Source organism: Mus pahari, chromosome 17, assembly GCF_900095145.1.
Source record: "Mus pahari chromosome 17, PAHARI_EIJ_v1.1, whole genome shotgun sequence".
Taxonomy (NCBI): domain Eukaryota; kingdom Metazoa; phylum Chordata; class Mammalia; order Rodentia; family Muridae; genus Mus; species Mus pahari.
In genome coordinates, this window is record NC_034606.1 from 14,305,228 (window position 1) to 14,330,488 (window position 25,261).

A 25,261-nucleotide genomic window follows, 5' to 3' on the forward strand; every position below is an offset into this window, starting at 1 on the left:
AAACTGAAAGAGGAAGTAAATATGATCAAAGTACTTTGTGTGAAATTCTCAAAAAATAATAAAAATACTATGTTTGAAAAAGTAAAGGATATCTAAGTGACTAAGGAAGACTCAGGCAATCATAGGCATTCATTCACCTTTGTCATCTATACAAATATCCATCTTTCTGGGTCAATACACACACACACACACATGTATAAAATATACACCACACACACACACACACACACACACACACACACACACACACACACACAGTTAAAGACAGCTGAGCATGGTGGCACAGGCCCTTAATGCCAGCCTAAAGACAGGTAGATTTTTGTGAGTTTGAGGCAGACTGGGTCTACATTTTAATTTCTAGGGCAGCCAGAGATACAGAAAGGCCCTGTTTTAAAGAAATAAAATAAAGCAAGAAATCTATCAGGCATTTCAGTTGCTTGTGATTGGCAAGCATGAAGCCATTCTTGCTAATCTTTTTACTACATTTTTAAGAAAGTCACAATCATTAGCTTAGTTTACCTTTTGTGTAAGAAATGAGATGTACATTACCATTTAGGGTGTGATAAATAAAAAATAAAATAGAATAAAAGATTTCCTCACAATCTCGCCTAGACACTTTTATCTAAACAAACTTCATAAAGATCCTGTAAAAATAGAAACAAATGTGAAAGGAGAAATAGTATGTCCAATTGTTATTCTGCCCTCAGATGGTGCATATTCGTTTTTGGTTGCATAAAACTTAGTATACTAAACACTTCATATGGAAGTTAAGGGTAATAAATTAATTATCTGTTAGGCAAGCGAAGGCAAGGAAAGACGCTATCAGTAGTCCTGCCATAGCCTATGACTACTGAGAAGAACAAATAGCAGAGTGTATTCCAGTCAGATACAAAGCAATGAATTAAGGGGAGAACAAAGAAGTTAGCTTTTCATTTAGGTTTCTAAGACAGAACTTTCCATTTATACCAACTGAGTTGTGTGATGATAGTACTCTAATAATTAGGAAAGAGATAAGATATTTTCCTGGAATTTCCAGGAGGGCAGCTTAAAGCATAGGCATGCTCCATAATATAGGTAGGAAAGTAACATTTATAAATGACTAATGAAACAAGTCGTCATGAGTCATTCACATGACATCTGGTATAACTCAGTTTCATATACTGAACAGACAAAAAATATTCATTAGGTAGATACCAGAAAATAATATAATGCCAAGAATTTGTAGATAAAAATTAGATTTGCATTTGAAAAAGTAGGGATATTAGTGATGCAACTGCACTGGTGCCTGGACCTCAGTGTTAAATGAGGGCTTAGTAGCTGCATCACGATGGAGCCTGTAGCTTTCTTTATCCTCCATCTCTCTTCACCCCATCCATCCTCTCATATAGTCACTCAATCCTGACATCTTGATTTGAAAATCATATACATCAGAAATATTTTCATTTTTTTCCATTTTATTTCCATTGATTAGTTTGGAATTTTGCATCGTGAACCCCCGAACACACTTATTCTTCAGTCCTCCTAGGTCTAGCCCCTAACTCCTGTGACCTCCTTTCCTTCAACCATCACCCCTCAAACCTCTAGATGGAGAAAAAGAAACAAAACAAAACAAGTACAATTTGCGTTGCCCATAAACACACTGGAATGTGGTCAAACTCCTGGTGGCCAGCCCCATGTATTGAAAACTGAGTCACTCTGCACCAGCATCCCCACCAGAAGCCACCAATTGAATATTCTGCTTCTAAAAGGCAATACACTTTGTCCAAATAAGAAGCTTCATCTGGTATGCACAAGAGATTGAAGTATCATAAAAGGACATGAGGGAATTATTTAAGAAACAGGTAAACACGATTGATAGGTGTCAGGAAGGATTTCTTGACAGTTTCCTTATAAACACAAATTAGGGATGATTATGAGTTATATAGCTTAGGCTAGGTTTACATAGCTCTCTTATGCTTTAATGCATTTTTCCACTAGCTTCAAATAAATCACTACCTCAATTTTATGTGAAGGCATTCAGTTAATAGTCACAGCTTTAACAAAAACCTTCCAATGCTATCATCATGGAATATGCAACTTCTTTTCAAAATTTGTAAAAATGGAAAAATTGTTAATTATTTTCTTATTTAATAAAATATTGAGGACTGAAAAATAGGAACAGTTCTTTAAAATATTTCAAAATAATTTTACAGAAATAATTATTTTTAACCAGATAATTTATATTTTGTTATAAACTATATTTATGAAAACATTTGTACTGTAGAAACAAATCAGTAACTATTTAAGCATTTACTTGAAAGACATTTACCATAAATATTCTTTTAAAGGATGTTTCATTGTATTAATATTTTATGTAGTCAATTTATCACTAAACATTATGAAAAGTACTTTTTCTAAGTTTATAGACATTGATTTGCTAGATTTAAATATACACAACAGTGGCTTGCATCATAATTTTAAAAGTTATCTCATAGTAATAAAGAATAGTTTTACTTAGTGGATATCCAGTTAGAACACAAACCATCATTTATTAACAATACCAAAGCTTATGATACAAAACAAGTTATCATTTTAATTTATAATTTGTCTTAATAAAATGGTAGGTTACATATCAGTTTTAAAATACCAAATTTTTATTGAATGAGGTATTTTGAATAAAAGTTTTATTATTTTAGTTATTGTCAGACAAGTAGTTAAATATAAAATCTGTGATATTTTATCATAAAAAGCACTAGAAGCAAAATATTATTTCAAATAAAAGAACACTGGGAATGTTATGTATGCAAGGGTAAATGAACTTATAATTTATTACATGTACAATTTAATGTAAACCTATTTAGGAAAGTGTACTTAATGAGCAAACTCTATCACAGTGTTCCACTTACCTTAAGAACATCCCCTTGAGCTAAATGAAACGTTCTGGCTGAAATATTGATGCCTTTTCCTGCTTGGACCTGAAGGCTGTAAATGCATTCGTGGTTGTTTTCATAGTTTAGTGGGTAATTTGGCGAGAGGAGAATTCCCTCGTTATTGGTTGCAGATGCACCACATTCAGCTGTAGGTAAAACAGAATATTGAAGCACAGTTTAACAGAAGGCATTACCTTTGCCAAGTAATCTTGTTTATGGAGTGTAAATGCTTCGTATTTCACCCAGATCCCAGTTTTGTTGTTTCTCAAATGACTAAGGGGAAGACAGAAGTATTGCTCTGAAGAGGAAACACCTACCTGTGGGAGTTTATAATAGATTTTACAAGATATTAGCATATGAAAGACTGTAAAATGTAACTCAAAGAGATCACGTAAATAAGTGTGTTTATGATAAATGTGCTACATTGATATTTTTATGTAGATTTAACTATTAATGTTATCTTTTAAAATTTTTGCTCTTAAAGGTTTTGAATGATTCTATTCTCCCAATATCTTACGTTCCTCTTTTTAAAGAAATTTAGTACCTGTACTTAAAAAAAAAAAAAAAAAACCTAAATACTTAAATACTGTATTTTCAAAAATGATACGACAGTTAAAATCTACCAACTCGTAATATAAGACATTTAGTATGTTTGAGCCACACAACTTTTCTCAGCTTAAGGCATTTTTACAAAACTGTATACAGAATTCTTAGTCCTGTAGGCTACCTGGTACATGCTCTGGGTGCTAAATTTTAGGAAGTACGGAGCTAAGATTCCTCAGTACATTAAGCTAGGGAACTTGCAGTAATATCACAGGATCAAATAAGCTTCAAAATAAAAATAAACTTTAGAAATCTTTGTCTTTGGGTTTTCAACATTATCTAATTATTGACTTCATTATCATACCTTAGGGTGGATTTGAATGTTCAAAGGTTTTAACTAAAGAGGGAAAAACAAACCAGCAAGCCATTAATTATTTTGTAGAAATAAGACATTAAAACAATGTTTTCTGTGGTCAGTATAAGTTGAAGACAAGGTGAAAGATAATGAATTGCTTTATATTTAAATGTTTTCACATTTAAAAATTAAATTTAAAAAATTCGCATTAATGAAGAGAACTTGAGCTGTCAAGAAGAAGAGGAGGAGGAAGAGGAGGAGGACGAGGAGAAGGAGGAGGAGGAAGAGGAAGAGTAAAACTAACAATGTGTAGAATAATAAAAATGAACATCTTACTGAGTGCTTACAATCAACCAGCATCGTTACACTTTTGCAAGGTGCTGAAAGCTAGGGACTGCTCCCTATATTGTTTGTAATGATTTTTATTGTAACGATGTGTAAATGTATTCAAAGGGTAAGACATCCCTAGTAGTCCAATGAGTTTACAGAAGTTAAAATGACAAATCCAAACTTTAAGACAACATGCAAAGTAGTTAGGTATTTTTTTCCTGAAATAGATCATAGTTGGCAGTGCATTTCAGGAAAGACCTTTTTCACAACTCTAGTTTCTTAAGTAGAAATTTGTCCTCCATCATAAAGGCCACTCTGAACTATGGAGAACATGAATCTGTAGAACACCACACAAAGTCATGCATCCTTCTTGAAGAGAAGAATCATTGGCCATTTAAACTATTTCATCTTTTTATCTAAATTATAAGAACCTTTACGTGCATATGAAGATATAATGTGTAGGTGTGGGTATGAGTGTGTGTGTGTGTGTGTGTATTAGATGATCTGCAGCACATATCATATCTAGGAGCATAAATTATGAAGATATTTTAGATGCAAATAATGTTACTGTTATTTAGTACCCAAATTTTATACTCTAATGACTTGGATTCAAAATTAGTCCCATTTTGCCCTATTTATAATGCTTAGATAGGTAATTATTAATAGGATTATATTTTTATTTTTATAGTAATAATAGTTTTTTTTTCATAGGAATACTTTGTATTTGTATTAATGTACAAGTTATATTTTATATAAATATAAATTTCTATATAATGATATGTATTATATTAAATACTTGGTGCTTTTTAGGAACACAAAAGTCTAATATATTAATACAAAAAATTTAAGTATAAAAACTATATATGTGGCTTTGCAACACCTTCATTAGAAAAATAAAATAATGGAGTTTGCTATATATTTTTCTCATCCAGAATTTAAGAATTATGTCAAAGTACAGAAAAATTTTTATTTTTAAATTCAAACCATTTTTCTTACTGCTAAATGAAGAATGAATTATAAAGCTTCCTTTCTCTAATGAGCACTTAAAACTGACACTTTAAATTACAAAATTTAAAATAGGGAATGGCCTAATTCGGTGAGTATTATAGAAATATTATTAGAAAAATAAACAGGTTTTTGTTGACCTTCACAGAATATACAATTCTTATCCTAAACATTGTATCTGTTGATGATTTCTTTAGGAAAAACATCTCTAACAATACAGCATATTTTACTTCAGTGTACAGATTTAGAAATACAGTAGACTTGCTGAACATAAACCTAACATGGTGATAAATATAGCTCAAGCTGGAATGGTGTAGAAGAGATATATGTGCTGACATCTGGTGATAAGAGTGGCTGCTGGAGTGATAAGCTCCCTAAGCAGTGAATCTCATAGAACTTCGATTTTTCTTGCTTACAGAAAAGCAGGCAAACCCTTGCATCATTAATCTCCATTACTGTGGTAGGAAAATCAGGGCGCGATCTATTTGGTATACACAGTCACATATTTTCAGGTGAATTAGCAAAATGATTTTTGACAATTTGGCTGCAAATATTGAAAAAATAAGTCTGCAATCTTTTTTTAAAGAAAAATTTATGTATTTATTTTATGAGTATACTGTAGCTGTACAGATGGTTGTGAGCCTTCATGTGGTTGACGGGAATTTTAGGACCTCTGCTCCCTCTTGTCAACCCTGCTCAGTCCAGTTGGCCCTGCTCACTCAGTCCCTGCTTGCTCTGGCCCAAATATTTATTTATTACTATAAATAAGTACATTGTAGCTGTCTTTGAAACACCAGAAGAGGGCATCAGATCTCATTATGGATGGTTGTGAACCACCATGTGGTGGCTGAGATTTGAACTCAGGACCTTTGGAAGAGCAGTCAGTGCTCTTACCGGCTGAGCCATCTAGCCAGCCCAAAATGCCTGTGATCTTGAAAGATATTTTTAGAAAATTTTGCTGTATCTGGTAGCCATTCTGTATAAGTTTCATAACAATTTCTCAGATTTATTTTAGTGAGGTACCTATTGAATTGAAAATTGTATTAATATAATCAATCTTTTTTTTTTTTTTTGGATTTATTTATTGTATGTAAGTACACTGTAGCTGTCTTCAGACACTCCAGAAGAGGGCATCAGATCTCATTAAGGAGAGTTGTGAGCCACCATGTGGTTCCTGGGATTTGAACTCAGGACCTTTGGAAGAGCAATCAGTGCTCTTAACTGCTGAGTATCTCTCCAGCCCCAATCATTCTTAAGGAATATTTCCAATATTCATTTTAGTTATAGCTGTATTAATATTGTTTATCAAAAATATTTAGACAATTATAAAAATTTTTTTTCAAGTATTTTAATCTTTAGATTCCTAGTTAAATTTAATTTTATTAACTCTTTATGTCTCTAAAGATAATGTGAGAATCTTATTTTTTTCCTTTTAGATAGTCTCTTATTATGCAGGCAACAATGCAACTTAATCTATGCAACTGCAAACGTCTATGTTTGAAAGTGTGTTGTATGTGCATGTGCATGTGTATCTTCTTTTAACAATAAATGAAGAGGATTTAAATATATTTTTGTTTTTCTATAAGAATCACTTATAACGTATTTTGATTATATTTCTCATTTCCTCTTTACTCTTCAAAATTTGACTTCTACCTCCTCAGCTCCTTCCAATCTTATGTTCTTTGTTTTAACCACCTAGTCCAAATTATGCTTCTTATTTATTCATGAGTTTTGAACAATTAAAAAGGTTTTAAAAATAATTTACATAAATTACTTTGACATTTTTAATATTTTCTCCTCAAAAGTCAAATTCATTGATAATAATACACAGTGCTGTCATGGACTTTTTCTGAACTGCACACATATTTGAAGACCATTCATTCAAAACATTATCCCTCCTTCCATATGAACTTAGCACTGTCTTTGTTGCCTTAACATGAGATATTAATAACAGCAGTATCTATGACCATAGCAAAAAGGAGGCTTTGTATGACATCCTGTCTAAAAGGCCAAGATAAGAGAAAATAATTATCAATAACTACAGATATATGGCTAGACATATTAAGTCTTGGAATTAGGTCTTTATCTTTGTTAGGAACTCTAGAGAAAAATATACACACACTTCCTGGTATGTATAGTAATATGTAGTTTGAAGTGTGACAAATTTCTGTAATGATCTGGGCTGGTAGAAATGGGGAGAGTGCATATTTTAGCGTCACAAACATGGTCAAGCCTGACCACGTAAGTTCAGTTCCTCAGATACCCAATGAAAGAAGAGGACTGACTCTTGCAGATTGTCCTCTGTTCTTCACATGCCATCGCACATGCTTGTTCATATATGCATAACAAATAAATGCGATGACTTCTTAAAGAAAGGATATATTTTATAGGCATAGCAAAAACAGGGAAGTTATTTTGGTTGCACTGTTTTTGATGTGAGCCTAAGAAATGGGTACAAAGACCATCAAAATTTATGCAGAGAAATTTTCAGAAAGAGTTATTATAGGCAATAAAATATAAAATAGTGAATCTGGATAGAATAGTTAAGATAGGTAGCAGCTGACATACCATTCTAAAGCATTTGAATGTTTCCTATCAGGGGTTTAAGGTAGATCTTTAATCATAGAGTATTTTTTTAATCATAGACTATAAAAACAGAAAAATATTAAGGTAAAAGCAGGTATCAGTTTGAGAAATCCATTCAGCAGTTCTGTGTAGGAATGGACTGTGTTCTTGGATGTCCCATGGTTAGAAAAACCTAGAGATTTTTGGAGGGAATCAGGTAAGAGATAGTGAGAGCGTGACTTACAGCTCAAGAGAAAGAGAACATGAGAAAATGGAAGCTTCAGAATTTGAAGAATAATTGATGTGGACAGGAGAAAGAAAGTCAGTGAGGATGGTTGAGTAGGATTGGCTTTGAATAAATACTGAACATAAAACTCTATATGCATTGTATGTGAGGTGGCGAAGTTTGTCAAAAAGCTATGGATATATGTAGGAAGTTGATACTTTTGGCAATAGACAAAACATTTGATGGCTACAAATTGAGAAGAAATGAAAACTTAAGAATATATAATTCTTCAATGTAAAGCAATATCTAATATTTTTCATATCCTAGAATTGTAAAAATATTTTTCTTGATATTGGGAAAGATCAGTAAATACTAAGTTAATAAGAAGGCATAAACAAAAAGACAAAGATTGCATATTCTTGAAATAAAAATATAATCCTTATCTACAAATAGGATTATTTTAAGTATTATATGCCCCCATATTTAAAGTGATTAAAATACTTAAGCAGCTAATAGTATTTGAAGTGTTCACTATATACATTTTGCATGTGATTTGTATGGGTTTCTTACTGAAGCAAGTTTGTATTTTCTAAAGAAAATTTGATGGTAGATGTGGCTACATGAGCCACCCAGGAACATGAACAGGATATTATCCTGATCCCAGACACTTAACCATTACATGTTTCTACTCAGAAATGGACAGAATAAACAGCCTTCCAGGGCAAAGACTCCACTTTCTGCAGTAAGCCAGTAGCTGAGAGAGATCTCTGCTATAAATCAGTCAGTGTGTAAGAGAAGAGAAAGGAAAGCTTCAGGTAGCAATTACTTCTCATGGCTAGAGTGCATTGCACTGACAGGGCAATAGGTTGTTAGTACCTATTTTGGAGGTGTAGAATTACCACCGGACTGAGGACAAGGGGACAGTTATTTGTTAAGAAGAACGTTCCATTAACAGACATTAATTTTCACTTCATTGAGGGGAAATGCAGTTTTAGTTTTCTTTAGTCCAACATGTATTTTTATACAGTATTACTTTATAACAGCCTCAGCACCACGGAAAACTTTTTCCTCTGAAATGAGTTGATTATATACTTACAATAAAATGTTATCTTATTTCATAGATGAGATGGTAAAAACATGTTTCTTTCTTTATAGATTAAAATGCACCTCTCTTATTAAACATATATTTAATAAAGTTTACTGATGGGTCATATTAATAAAGGACACAGAAACAAGCAGAACTTGTTTTACATGTATTTATTTTGTAGGTTGCCTATGTGCCCATAGGCACACACAAGCTATGTTATATGATGTGGGAATTAAGAGGGAATCTTTCATGAAAGAATTGGATTTCCCTTTCTACCATGAGGCCTCCAGATTGTGAATTCAGTTGATAAGTTGTCTGACTGGGCACAAGAGTCTTTACCTGTTGAGCTATCTTATTTTATATGTGTGTATTTTTCTCTCTGATACTGTATTCATATAAGTGGTGTCATATGTAAATACTACTATGTATGATTATGTGTGTGCTTGTGCATATGCATATGTGTATGTGGGGTTTTTGTTTGCTTGTTTGTTTGTTTTGTGTCGTGCTGTGTTGAAGTCTGTTACTGTTGGGGAAGGAATTCAGGATTCCCAGTCAGGCAAAGAATGTACCACTGTAGTTTGAATAAGGGTGCACTCGATAGGCTCATATATTTGAATGGGCGGTCACAGTTGGCAAAATTATTTTGGAAGGATTTGAAGATTGTCTTGTTAGGAGAGGTGATGTGTCACTCCAGAGAGACTTTGGAATTTCAAGAGCCTCAGCCATTCAGGGTTTGCTCTTTCTGTTTTGTCTTTCTGGATCTGATGTAAACTATCATCTACTATTTAACCACTATGCCTGTCTGTCTGCTTCCATGTTCCCAGCCATGATGGTAATGGATTCCAATTCTCTGTTGATTGGACTTCCAAATTAAATGTTTACTTAATTGTTAGATCTATATTGAGATACCTATTTTCCCAAGACTTACAAAATATCATGGAAAAGAAGGCAAAAATATAGTAAAAGATGAAGATTTGACACACTGATATATAAAAATAATTTTGGATAGGGCAGGGATATTGGACTCATGAATTTACAGAAATCATGGTTCCAGTCACAATACTGGAACATGATCAAGCTAATCAACATTCTGGATGTGGATGGCAGAGGTGGTCCTAGGTCCTGAACTTAGTTATGGAGGTATTGTAAGTTTATGGGTACTGAAGGAGCTGAAGGAGTCTGCAACTCTATAGGTGGAACAACAATATGAACTAATCAGCACCCCCTGAGCTCAAGTCTCTAGCTGCATATGTAGCAGAAGATGGCCTAGTCAGCCATCGTTGGGAAGAGACGCCCCTTGGTCTTGCAAACTTTATATGCCCCAGTACAAGGTAATACCAGGCCAAGAAATGGGAGTGGGTGGGTAGGGGAGGAGGGAGGGGAAGGTATAGGGGACTTTGGGGATACCATTTGAATTGTAAGTGAAGTAAATACCTAATAAATATTGGGGGAAAAAAGAAAAACAAGTGAAAAGAAACAGAGATGATTAATAGAACATAAGAGGATGCCTTGGGTAGCTACTGTTGTCCTGGAAACAAAGATACTTCAAAATGTTAAATTAAATCACCACTTTTGGAATAAATAAATGGGTTTGGGAGCATATATATATATATATATATATATATATATATATATATTTATGGGTACTGAAGAAGAAAAACCCAAGTACATTCAGGCGAGAAGCCTGTGGTAGTGGTAGGTTTCCTGTGCTTCAGTTGATCCCCCTAAACTCTTGAGCATACTTTAAGCAATGATTAAACTCAATGGATTGTAAATAGACAAACCAACAAATGAGTAAGCAAGGAAATAAGAAGAGCTCATGAAGTTTAGGGGAGTGTAGAAGAGGGAGTAGGAAGGGAGGTGATAAGGACTGAGAGACAGATGTGATCAAAAATACATTAAACACATGTATAAAACTCTGAACATCTAAATATATTTCAATTCAATCTTTTTTTTTTAAAGAAAAAAAATAACACCTCTCAGCTCATGGTTGTTTTCCTATGGAAAGTATGAACTAGCTCTGTAAGTGCCTGGTTTCCTTAGCAGGTATGGAAGACTTGGAATAACTGATTGAAATATTTTCCTGTTTATAATCCTGTAGCTGATTTCATTGGGTAGTAGGGAGAGGCTGTAGTCAGAAAATCCAACCAAAACAAATGAGATTCTGTGGAATTTAATAATAGTAATTCCTGAACTAACTGTTCCAGTGATATAACCCATAAGCTATATGGTTTTGATTGGAACTATTGATTACCTCCATCACCTAAAAAACCTAAATGGAAAATCAGTTAGATAATATACTTTCTCTCTTCTATAGACCAAATAAACTTAGCAGTCATTTAAAAAATGTTCCATCTGACAGGTCAAGGATATTGTTCCTTAGGGCACATCAAGAATTCTATGGGATAAACCACATATGAGGCTCAAAGAATGTCTTAGCAAACATTGAATGTTTATAATCATATTATGTTATTTTCTGGGGAAAATTCTCATTAAAACTTAACATCCTTTTTGATATAAATAACAAGAGCAACAATTGCAAACTTCTTCACCCTTTATGCATGCAAGTGTAACAATCAAACAAAATTAAAGTCAGTGACTGATTGACCAACAGTATCATGAAATTAGAAATCAATAATAGGAAGAAAATGGGAACGTTTATCAACACATGAAAATTAAACATGGTTGTAATAGTGAGTAAAAGATTGATTCCAAAGAAAACTTAATATTTTTCCAAATTTCAAAAGTTTTCTTTATGAATTCATCTATTAATTTATACTTAGACTACCTTGACCCAACTAGTGTGTGGTAAATATTGATGCAGAAGCATTAACTGAAGTTGTCGCTTCAATATATTGATTGATTGATTGTCATTATGTATAAACATAGGAGAAGGATTGCTGGATCATGATGGTTCTGTTTTCAGGAACATCCAAATTGATTTCCAGGAAGACTGTACTAATTTGCATTTCCACCAGCAGTGTGTGGGTGTTTCTACAATCAGAAAAACACTTTTAAAAATCATTTTGATAATACCTGATTTTTGTGACAGCTGCAAAATTCTATAGTCATACTATTGAAACACTGTGAATGAGTTATGTCATATTTAAATTATGTTCAATAATTTGCTTAAGAATAACTTATTTAACCAAAATCTTTAAACATTCATTAGATAAAAGGATATCTATCTATCTATCTATGTATAAAATTTACCAAAGTTGAACCACATGAAATGGAAAACAAGTACAAGAAGCATATTTGTGTGAACACTATGCAGTACAACAAGCATGTGATATTATACATGAATTTAAAATTATTTCTTTCTGTTTTTTTTTAAAGATTTATTTATTTATTTATTATATGTAAGTACACTGTAGCTGTCTTCAGACACTCCAGAAGAGGGCGTCAGATCTTGTTACGAATGGTTTTGAGCCACCATGTGGTTGCTGGGATTTGAACTCCAGACCTTCGGAAGAGCAGTCAGGTGCTCTTACCCACTGAGCCATCTCACCAGTATGAATTTAAAATTATTAAGGCTATCTGTTGAGTACAATGAAAAGAAATTATAGATGGCTTTAACATAGGGAATGCAAAAGAAGAACAAATGAAGATATGAAAGAAAAATTCATACAGGAATAGCAGAAAAAATTCTCAAATGAGCAACACTCCTTTACCCATAGGGGAAGTTCATAAAAAATACAATAAGTAAAACTATGTCTAGTGTTACCAAAGATAAATAAAGAGCTAAGATTAAAAAAAAAAAAAAAAACAAATGAAATAGGCAATGGAGACATAAAAACTGAATCAAAATGCTAAGGGTTGATATCCAAAATATACAATTTTGATAGAACTTCAGTTAAACTGTGAAATAAAAATCATTTCAAATAATATTTTTAAAACTAGGATCTGCATTACAGTTATTAGCATAGAAGCATGGGGAATCATGAGATTCCTATAATAAATATATTTTTAAAACAACAAAGATCAATATAAATATTGTTAAAAGTTAGGTCTAAAGAAGTAAAATCTAGTCATGCTGGTGATGCACAGCTTGGATCCCAGCACTTGCCAGGTTGAGGAGGTGGATCTCTCATTTGAGGCCAACTTGGTCTACATAGTAAAGTCCACACTCTTCCCAGGTTATTGTAGGCTGTGTCAAACTGACATTAATACAAGCATCAGAATTCATTTCAAGACACAATCTTTATCAGACTCATGGATTTTAATATTCTCGTGCAATTCAACCTCCTCATGTCCCTTTCCTACTAATCTAGCATTGTTTGCTGGCAACAGCACATATGTAATGATTAGTGTTCTCACTGCAAATACTAGTTAATGAAATTAAATTCAGAAGGTGTCTTGGATGAGAGTGCATTCAAAATGGACAATTTGTCAAGATAAAAAAGATACATTTTTACTTAAGCAGCAGAAATATAAGCATTTAAAATAACAACCTGCATAAAAATTTTGTAGTTACGTTACCATAACAGAGATTCTTCTGTACAGCAGGGACCTTGCTGTTGTGGGGAGTAGATAGAAATAAGCAGATAGATCCCATGGTAACTTATTATGTGATGCACTAAATGCCAAAAAGCATATGAGCAAGGTGGAAGGACAATGCTAGTAGAAAAATCTATTTTATTTAGGGAAGTTTATCAACAACCACACAGAATAAGAAACAAGCTGATCTTGAAGCAATAATCTGTTGTATTAATTTTAACATTTTATTTTTTATCTTAGGTATCACTGAAAGCCAGTGTTCATAAGGTCCTTTTTACAAATCAAGACACAATTCTTCCAAAAGTCCTTACAGTGTATAGTGGAAGCATGAACTGTTGATAGTAATGTTGATGGTTATGTATAGAATTATGAATGTTCCTTCTCTAATAAGCTGTACCTGAAAATCATTTTCCCAGGAGGCATGAATGCTTTTCCAAAGACTTACAGAAGAATTCCATTTCCTCTAGTCTTTCCTGGCCTAAATACTGTAGCCCCTCTTTGGAAGAGCAGAATCCAATAGGTGGTAGAGAGTTACTGAATATTCTTCTAATGATCCCTCCTAACCCCTTGATGAGTTTAGTCATCAAAAACAGTTTCGATGATCTTTTCCAAGGAGACATAGCCAAAGCCCCGAGATGTTGATACTTGTCTCAGAGAACAGTTACTCACAACAGCCAGCATGAATGTGAACAATAAATCCACTCCTGGCCTGGGGAATGCGTCAGTTTTAAGTGCTTCTCAGGCAAATATGGCATCTTATGTTCAGTTCCACAGAGCATACATGAAAACCTGAACATATTGGCCCTTGCTTGTGACTGTAGTGTTCCTGAAGTGAGATGGGAAATAGGAAAAGAAATCGTGGGAAGCTCATCAACAGCCTAGTTTGGGATGTGAAACAGTGAACATACTCAGTGTCACATAAGGTGGTGGCTTGGCCTGATGCCTGGGCTTGTCATGTGACCACCTCCAAACATAGATTCTTAGCAAACATTGGTTAATACACACCTACACTTACACCTGAGTGTGTTCCTGTGCACACTTGCATACACATGCACACACACACACACCACATAACAAATATATTTTAAAAAGAAAAAGTGTTTCTTTGCCCTGGCCTTTAGCAGAACAGTTTCTCTGGAATAACAGTTAAGGGTAAGTTTCTTTAGGTATCCTATAGTATGTGTATAGTCTCCCTTTTGTATTCTAATGAAGTTTGACCAAGACATCAACAGCACTGAGGATCTCCTATAGCAATGAGGATGAGACTTGAGGGTTGGATCTAGACTCTAGAAACAGAAGAAAAGAAAATCTACACAGAGAGAAAAAGACAGAGAAATAGAGAGATATTACAGAAGGTGAAAGATTTCCATGACAGCTTCAATCCATGAAAGTTTGTATCTAATATTTCTCTTAGAACAACTTACTTCAACAAGAACCTCCTCACTTATCTCTGGCCGCAATTCATAATATAAACTTAACAAGCTTGGAAACTATGAGCTTCTTCTGGTTTCTGAACAATTAATATGCTATACTTATGCATGTACATTCCACAATCTTCATACATTCACCAGGCAAGGAAATCATTTTAATTTTAACTCTCTTCCTGATCAATCTTGTTCCCTGTCCCCATGATCAGTAGGCAAAGGCTCACCAATAGCTCTCCTTCACAGACATCCACTTTTTTCTTGATACTAGTCTTCTGTAATTATACTTGTTTTTCAATACATGTTCTATTGGGTTAATAAGGCAATAGTCATTTATAAAACCTTAGTTGAAAAGGTAAGCATGGAGCTGATGAGCTAAGCTTAGATTTGATTTTTTTTAATTCAATGATTTTTTTCAAATTAATGGAAAATTACCTCATACCATTAATTCTTTAAAAGCACATAAATTTAAATTGAATTACTATTAAAATGATTTCTAGCTGTGAGACATTTATGATGCTATTTTGGATTGAAAAGTAAGAATTGATACATTAAGTGTATTAAAGTCTACCAAACCTCAAAGCATATTCTTTAATTAAACATATGGAAATGAAGAGTTTACTGAGCGTTTAGATAACCATAATTTAAAAATCATTTTAGCATCATAAATTATATATTTTCACCAATAAAAGTTAATTCTGTATATTTTTCACTGACTAGTGACCTACAGCAAATTAAACTGCTAAACAGAAATGCTGTATTTCTGAAGAAGTTGAGAGCTAAAATTGGAAAGTAATAAAACTACAATTTTATTGCACTGAGAGCATGCAAAATGTAGCATACCAAATTCTATAATAAAACACATGAACTTGAACTGTTAGCGCCTATAGTGGATAAGATTAATTTAGGAGCTTTGAACCATGACAGTATAGTATTTGACAAAAGTTGAACAAATATGGGATTTTGTTCCCAGGAGTTAGCCTGGTGATAAAACCTGAACACATTTTTCAAAATGCCATTTTAAATGTCTGTAGTTGTAGTCATGAAACTAGTGAACCTGCAAATTTTAATTGAGTGTTTGTTGATCTTTCCAGATTGTTAAGATAGCACAGTAATTAGTGCTTAGAAGCAGGCAGGAAGCTATCTTATCTCAAAGCAAAACAGGATTAAACAAAAAATTTTCAGTTACATTTGGCAAAGTATAGATATGCCAAAATCATATTATTCAATCAATAATGTAAGCAGTAACTGAAAATAGCCATAATAAGTAATCACGAAGCCTGACCTGTTAAAGTAAAATTGCAACCTGTATATTATCACCCATACAGAAATGAGTTCTGGATTCTGAGGCAGTGTTATAGGTATATAACTACAATCCCTAGAAATAGTTGTGCTGTTATACCCAAAGTGCAAAAAAAAAAAAAAAAAAAAAAAAAAAAGAAATGAAAAAAACATTATTCTATCATGTTAATTATGTTGGCAAAAATTACATGAATTAAATATCTTATTTCACTGACAATCTCTGGATTTGAGTAAGGAAAATCCCATTATCTGATTAGGTAATCCATGTATTGTGGTCATGAAGCTTGTAATAGTCTTTAAATGGTAATGTGTTGGAGCTTCACTTTTATTAATTGGAGACAACAGTAGTGGAGAATGATGCTAAAGTCATAATAACATGTTTCTCATTTAGGCTCTATGGAAACTTGATCAAATTTCTAAACATTATATATCAAGTTTATTAGAAATACTATTTTAGAAAATTTGTGAAATTAGATTAATTAGCATGTATAACAGGCTTACAAGAGAATACGCAAATGATGAGCACTCAAAATATGATACTATTTCAGTTCATTGGCATCTAAAATAGATACAGATATTTTCAAAAGTAATTTTATTAGAAAGATAGAAATACTCATTAATGGCATTAACATACAAAATGCCAGTGTTAAACATACTGTGTTCTTCCTAGAAAACTGCCCACCTCCATAAAATAATAAGCTGTGAACATAGAATGAATGCTCAATTTCATATAATTTCATTAATTTTTTTATGTCACTGTCCAGCATCAAGTAGCCAGCATACAAGCAATGAAACAGTTAATAAAATCTACAAGAGCCAAAAGTATAGCAATGATACATTTGGGATATTTTTATGGTAAAGCAATAATGAATCCATTAAGACAGTTTATTAGTTGCACACAGAGGAAACACAATTGGCATAATATCAGCTCTCTGCACTTGTGGCAGTACAGAATTATAAGAATGAGGCTAAAGGTCCCTGGCATATGAAAAGGTACAAAGAAATGGCATGCCAAATCCTGTGGATGGATGCAATGTTATAAATTGAAGAAAAGGAAATATTGTTGAGTTTTAATGGTATGTGGTAGTGACTGGAGTGTAAAAGGATAGAAGTAATATTTTAAAAAATCCTTTATTAAAAATAGAAAAGTGAAAGCTGGAAAGTCCTGTGCTAAGCTTGTAATAGAATAGTAAATAACAAAAGGACCATAGAGTGTTCACTAGCCTGTATGTCTATTCTTATTTTAGATGGTTCCCCAGGGTTTTCTGCCAACAAATGGTAAGATTTGCAAACCAGACCCACATACATGACCTGTGAAGAAATGTACAATTTACCTGGGCACTTACAGCAGTAGAAAATTCTCTTTATATCTTCTGTAAGTTAGAACTAATGCATATGCAAAATCTTCACCACAAAATCATATAGATGATATGTAGTTGGGAGGATGTAGGTGGTTGTATTTTACTATATATAGATGTTAGCTTCCATGTTCCAGGATAAAAGAGAAAGCCTACTCTCTTACATGAAAAAGAATTCTATCCAGGCAAACCATTTCCACTTATGTTGTAATAGAAAGTTAGGTCCTTTTAATTTTTTATACATATATTATTACTTCTCAAAATATTCACACCTCTGGCCTAGGCTATTACTAAAGCATAATCGGGATAAACAGTCATAAATGTTTAAAATATGGGTAGAATTTCCACAATTTTTGCTAGATTACCTGTAAACATGTTTGTGGAAAAAAACTTCAGTAGCTAAAATTCATGTTTTTGATTAAAGAATGCAGTGTTTTAAATCTGAGATTAAATCCCCAAATAAAGAGTCTTATATGTTGTTCAAATAAATAACCTATTCTATCATAATCCTTGATATGTGAAATACTGAAACTCTCAAGTTGACTTAAATGTAAATTTCAGGAGAAAGTGACATCCATGTCATTTGTCTTGCTTTTTTTTTTTTTTTTTTAATGTGTCTAAAGCTAAGATGCTCACCAGCCACAGTAAATACCAATGATTATTTCCTTATCATCTTTCCAGGTGAGTATCATGAATTCTTTTCTATTCAAAGTGTTTAAAATAGTATATGGTACTCAATGTAAGAATTTTCCAAAACAACACAATTTTTTGATTACTTTTATTTTTTACAGTTCAGTCATTACCCCACTGCTGGTCTACCCTCCCACAGTTCCTTATCCCACTCTTCCTCTCCCTTGTTCACTAATTTATATATTAGCCAAAAAAAAAAAAAAAAAAGTACAGAATATCTAGAATACAATCCACAGAACTCAAGGAGGTTAACAAGCAAAAGAACCCAAGTGAGGATGTTTCAATCCCACTTTGGAGGGACTAGAAATCAAGGAAGCAGAGGGAGGAACCTGAGTGGGAGAGGGGAGGGGGAGGGGAAGGGGGGAACAGAACAGGAGAGAAGCCTTGAGGGCCAGCAGAATGAATAGAATTATGCAACTTCAAGGGTGGGGTGGTTGGGTGGGGGTGAGGGTGGGGGGACCCTCTAGAAAGTCCTAGAGACCTGGGAGGTGAGACTCTCAGGACTCAGAGGGAAAGACCTGAGATGAAATGCCCAACAGTGGGGAGAGGGAACTTGTAGAGTCCACCTCCAGTAGAAAGCAAAGCAACAAGTAGAATGATGGGGTTGACATCCCATTGTCAAAAACTCTGAGTCAGAGTTGTTCCTGTCTAAAAGAACTGCAGGGACAAAAGTGGAGAAGAGACTTAGGGAAAGTCAGTCCAGTGAGAGGCCCAGCTTGGCATCTATCTCAAGAGGAGGCTCCAAGGCCTGACACTATTCCTGATGCTATGGTGTGGTTAAAGACAGGAGCCTAGCATGGCTGCCCTCTGGAGACACAACAAGCTGTAATAGATCTTGTGGATTTGGGGATTGTATTTTGTTCATGGAAAGGGTGAGTCTTCTACAAACAAAATACTTTATTAGACTCAAGCCAGGTAAGACTCACAGTAGGAAGAAAATGAGTAGGTTGCCAGCAGATCTCTTCTCCCTCTATTCCTCTAGATCTAGTCCTCCTGTCTCCTTCCCAACTGTGCCCCAGAACACACATCACCCTCTTCCCTGTGGCCCCTCCTTCCCCTTCTCACCTCCTTCCCCTAACTAGTTGTTCTGTCCCAAACCCCAACTCTAGCTGTTTCTATTTCCTCTTTGATCGCATCTCCAATGGATCATAAATATCTTCTCCTCCAACTTGCTTCCCCGTATTCTTCCTAGCACCACAATCTCCAACGTCAGCAAGCATTCCCAAGTAAATATACCAACTAAGTAGGTCAGGAAAATAGGCTAACTGGAGACTTACATCTCTTCCCCCTCGCCTCCAAACACAATCCCCAGTCTCTTCCTTCATGTCTCTACAATAGAACACCTACTACAGCCTTCCTCGCGCCTTTGTCCATATCTGCTTTGGATATATCAGGCCTTTCTCCTTATCTCCATCTTACTGCTTATTGTTTTATCCCAGCCTAAGTACAGCAAACATTCTCTCCTAACCCACAGATCACATATCAGGGATGCAGGTATGCTGCCTATAGATTTTCTTTTCTTCTGTTTCCAGAGTCTAGATTCAATCCTCAAGTATCATCCTAATTGCTATAGCAGATTCTCTGGGGTGACCTTCACTGTCTACCTTCATTCCAACGAGATGAAATCAGCAGATCCTGGATGAACATTTTACTCTCCTCCCTCCTGTGACTCCCTTCAGCTCCCTACCTTATGCTGATTTCTAAGTGTCAGTTCCCAGTATCTTGAAACACATTTTTGTCTGAAAGCCCAGTGACCATAATGTTCATGCCCAAAGAAAATTTTCTACCAGGAAATACAAAGCCATCACACTCTCCAACAATCTAGAATGGAAACAGACACCAAGGATCAAAACACCCACTCAATAAAGATAAGTCTGGATCAGCACCTATTTTTATAGTCATTCCAATTACAGGTGTCTAGATGCCAGCATAAAAACACAGTCAATAAGAGCTAGGGCACAGTGCCTCTACTAGAGCCCATCCAGCTATCATTCCACAGCAGGGCCTGAATATTTCAATATAGCTGTAAGATTAGAAAAAACAAAAACAAAAACAAAACACCTCAAAACTCTATCATGACTGTGATAGAGTTCTTAAAGTAGAAACAAATAAATCCCTTAAGGAAATCCAGGAAAACACAAATGAACAGTAGAAGGAAATGAATAAATACTGTTGAAAACCTGAAATTAGAAATAGAATGAAAAAAAAAAACCTGAAGGAATTCTTGAAGCAAAAATTTTAGGAATCAAAACAGAAACTACGAAGGCAAACATCACCAACAGACTACAAGAGATGGTAGAGAGACATTTCAAGTTTTAACCTTTAAGTGGCAAGCACAAGGGTAAATATATAGGTAAAAGGAACACTATCTAGTACAGCTTATGTCACACATTGCCCCTATCACAATGTTAGTAGGAGACAGACTTAAATACTCCACTTAATGGACAGGTCACCTAGATAAAAACTAGAATTAGTGAATTGCTAACAGATATTATGAATCAAATGAACCTAAAACATATTTTTCAGAACATATAACCCATAGACAAAACAGTACACCTTTTTCCACTTTCCTCATCGAACTTCATCAAAACTTGACCACATAATCATACACATAGAAAATCTCAATGAATACAAGAAACTTTAAATAACTTCCTGAGTCCTTTTCACACAAATGGAAATGACAGAAAGCTTACAGTCTTATGGAAACCAAACAACTCTCTCTCTCTACTGAATGAAAATTGAGTCAGGACAGAAATACAGAATGAAATTAAAGACTTTATAATATTCAATGAAAATGAATGCAAAGCATACCCCAAATATGAGGACACAATGAAAGTGGCTCTAAGAGGCATATCGGCAGCATCAAACATCAACATAAAAAGTAAATCTGGCAAACTTCATGCTAGAAACGTAACAGTACACCTGAAAGCTCTAAAGCAGAAACAAGGAATCACACTCAAGAGGAGTATATGGTAAATTATAATCTAACTGAAGACTGAAATCATTAATATAGAAACAAAGAGAAGAATTCAAAAAAAATCAATGCAACAAAAAGTTGTTACTTTGAGAAAATAAATAAAACACTTATCAAAATTAAATAAAAAGCAGAGAGAAAGAGAGAGAGGCAGAAAGAGAATACACAAATTAACAAAATCGTAAATGAAAGGGGTACATAACAACAGTCACCATAGAATTCCACAGAAACAAGCAAACAAACAAATCATACTTCAAAAACCTGTCCTATACCAAATTAGAAAATAAAAAAAAAAAAAAAGATAATTTTTTTTTAGTAGGTACCAGTTACCAAAGCTAAATCAAGATCAGATGTTTGTAGATCAATAAAATTGTAGATCAATTTTCCTTATGAAATAGACAGAAAAGTACTCAATAAAATGCTTGCAAAGCATATCCAAGAACATATCAAAAACAACATCTACTAATATCAAGTTGGCTTCATCACATGTAGGGATGCTATAACATATGTAAATCAATAAATGTAATCCACCTTATGAACAAATTGAAAACAAAAACCACATGATCATCTCATTAGTTACAAAAAAGGCCCTTGACAAAAATCCAATATTCCTTCATAATAAATGTTTCTAAAATATTAGAGATACAAGGGAGATGTCTCAGAAAAGTAAAGGCAGTTTACAGCAAGCTCATAGTCAATATCAACTTAAATATAAAGAAACTCCAAGAAGTTCCACTTAAATCAGGAATAGAACTAGTTGTCCACTCTTTCCATATGTTTTCAATATAGTAGTTGAAGTCTTAGGTAGAGTAATAAAATAACTGAAGGAGTTCAAGGGAAAACAGATTGAAAAAGAAGTCACAGTTTCATTTGCAGATGAGATGATTGTATACATTTGTGCAAATAAAAATTCCACCATGAAACTCCAATTGCTGATAAACACTATCAGCAAAGTGGTTGGATACAAAACTAACTTACAAAAAGGTAGCCCTCCTATATACAAATGACAAACGGACTGAAAAAGAGAATAATATTGAGATAAAACCTTTCACAATAGCCTCAATAGTATAAAGTATCTTGGGATAACTCTAGGCAAGTGAAAGACTTCTATAATAAAAATTCAAGTCTGACTTAAAATATTAAAGAAGATATCAGAAGATGAAATAAATCTCCCATTTTCTTGTCTCAGTAGAATTAAGGTAGGAAAAGTCACTAAAAGCAATCTATAGATTCATTTCAATTCCATTAAAATTCAAACTTAATTCTGCATAGACCTCGACAGGGCAATTATCAGATTCCTATGGAAAAATCTGAACAATAAAAGAATGGGTTGATGGTCTCATTAGTCCCAACTTTAAGTTGTAATACAAAGCTGTATACTAATAAAATCTTCATTAAAAACCAGACATGTGGATCAATGTAATTGAACTGAAGATAATATTTTACAAACATAAGTCCACACACCATGAACATATGACTTTTGATATCAAAGCCAGAAATAAACACTGGAAAAAACTTAAACAAATATTGCTCATCAGACTGTATGCCTGCTTGTAGAAAATGCAAATAGATTCATATTTATCGCCTTTCACAAGACTAAATTCTATGTAGAGCAAAGACCCCAACACATAAACTTGATACCAGCTTACAGAATAGATTTTTTTAATCAACTCCACATCTGATAGTTAGTATCAGAAACAATAAAGAAATTAAGAAAGTTAATAGTAAAGAACCAAATAATCCATTCAAAAACTGGATCTCAACATAACATTCTTAACAGAAAAATTACAAATGTCTGAGAAACTCTTGAGTGTTCAGTCTTCTTAGCGTTCAGGGAAAGGCAAATCAAAACTACTTTGAGATGCCAACTTAGGACTGTCAAAATGGCTAAGGTCAGTAACACAAGTGACAGCTCATGATGGTAAGGATGTGGGACCAGGAAAGTACTACTCCATTGCTGTTAATAGTGCACACTTGTACAGCCACCATGGAAATCAAAATGTCAGTTCCTTAGAATATTGGGAATCAATCTTGGTCAACTTCAGGTATATCAATCAGGGATATACTGAAAGGATGCTTTGTGCATGCCACAGAGGACACTTGCTCAACCATGTTCCTTTCTACTCTGTTTATAATAACCGGAAACTTGAAATGAACCAAATGTCCCTCAACAAAAGAGTGGATAAAGAAAATGCACAGTAGATTATTACTCTGCTGTAAAAAAATATGAGATCATGAAGTTAGCAAAAATTGGATGGAGCTAGAAAAAAATGATCCTGAGTATGGTAAGTCAGACACTGAAATATAAATTTGCTATGTATTCATTTATATCTAGATTATTAGCTATTATGTAACTGACAACCAGCCTTCTATCTGTAGACCCATAGAGATCAGATATAGAAGAAGAGAATAGCGGGATACATGGATATTCTAAGGAGGGGAAAATAGAATATATTTGTGGGTGGACTCGGGGCAGTGGAGATGTTAACCAGAATATAAGGTGAGAAGAGAGAGAGGAGATGAGGTTGAATGAGGGAAGGAATGTGTGATGGAATTGAGAAAAATTTGAGGGACAATATGCCAACATAGTGCAGTGGAAACTCCCTAAAATATAGAAAGGTGATTCAAATAAGGTCTACAAATTATGGGGGAGACGTAGTCCCAACTAGCCATCTCTTTCAATCAAATGAGACTTCGAATAGCAGGATTGGGTGGCATTCTACTAATGGCCTAGAGGTCCCATTGAAATTTCCACACAACCCAGACTATTGCTAAAAGGGTTTCTCTCCACAAACTGACAGCAGGCTCCCATTGCTGAGTGCAATGCCTACAAAATTCCTTGAACATGGAGAAGTCTAGCTGATGTCCACCTACAGCCTTCACACCTATGTCCTAACATCTGTAGTGCAGGGAGCTACACTGCAGGCTACCAAAAGAGAAACATAAAGACCAATCCAGCAGCAAAACCTTTAACTAAAATCTGTTCTGCCTGCTGGTTGTTTTGAGGCAAACATTTATAAATTTTTTGGGAGAAGCCAACTGATGTCTCATTTGTCTTAAGGGCCACTCCATGAGATAGAACCCACACACAACACTGCTTTGATGACCAAGAATGAAACATAAGATAGCAAAGAACCTAGGGTAAAATCAAACACTATTGATGTTAAAAAAAAAATAAATAATCCGCTGGGACCTGAGACAGCACTAGGGAAGCAAAGATCCAGCCTGACCAGGGGCACAAATCCCTAGGGCGCGGAGTGGGATGACACCCCCATGGTCCCTAGAGGACTGCCCAAGCGATCTTAGGATCACTGGTGAGTGGAACACAACATCTGCTCCAATCCAATCGCGCACGGGACCTGAGACAGCACTAGGAAAGCCGAGAACCGGCCTGACCAGGGACACCAGCCCCTTCCGGTCTGCACCAGCACCAGATCACCTAGGGCACAGATTCGGTGGATACCGCTACGGTCCCTAGGGGCCTGCCCAAGTGATCTTAGGATCACTGGTGAATGGAACACTGTAGCTGCTCCAATCCAATAGTGACGGGCCTGTGACAGCAGGAACAAGGACACCAGGTTCCTTTTAATCAGTTCAGGTTTACCTTGGTTTCAAACAGACGAGACAACTCCACAGTCCTCAAAGGAGACAACACTTCCATGCACTGTAACACACCCAGGATCTTAGGACAGCAGAATCCCAGGATAACAGGAGCTGTGTCACACTAGTATTTGAGTGTCTCAGAGGAGCTTGATTGCCAGGAACTCAGGCACACCCAGAATCTCAGGTTCACAGGAGCCCACAATCAAAGAATCACAGAGAAATCTGGACTCTGAGAAGTCCTGATCAACTGGGATTATAGGAAGGACAGGCTCCAATCAGATATATTGAGGGCAGCAAGCACTAGAGATAATCAGATGGCAGGAGACAAGCATAAGAACAGAAGCAGCAGAAACCAAGTTTACTTGGCATCATCAGAACCAAACTCTCCCA

General features: G+C 34.6%; 1 protein-coding gene across 5 annotated transcripts in view; it reads right to left on the reverse strand.

Annotated features, from left to right (window-relative positions):
* Positions 1-25,261, reverse strand: part of Csmd3 (CUB and Sushi multiple domains 3) — a 1,165,720-nt gene that overhangs the window by 332,736 nt on the left and 807,723 nt on the right. For all 5 annotated transcript variants that reach the window (XM_021216672.2, XM_029547950.1, XM_029547951.1 and 2 more), the window contains one exon: positions 2,886-3,055. In XM_021216672.2, coding sequence (XP_021072331.1) covers positions 2,886-3,055 — 170 coding nt within the window. The remainder of the gene's footprint in view (positions 1-2,885; positions 3,056-25,261) is intronic.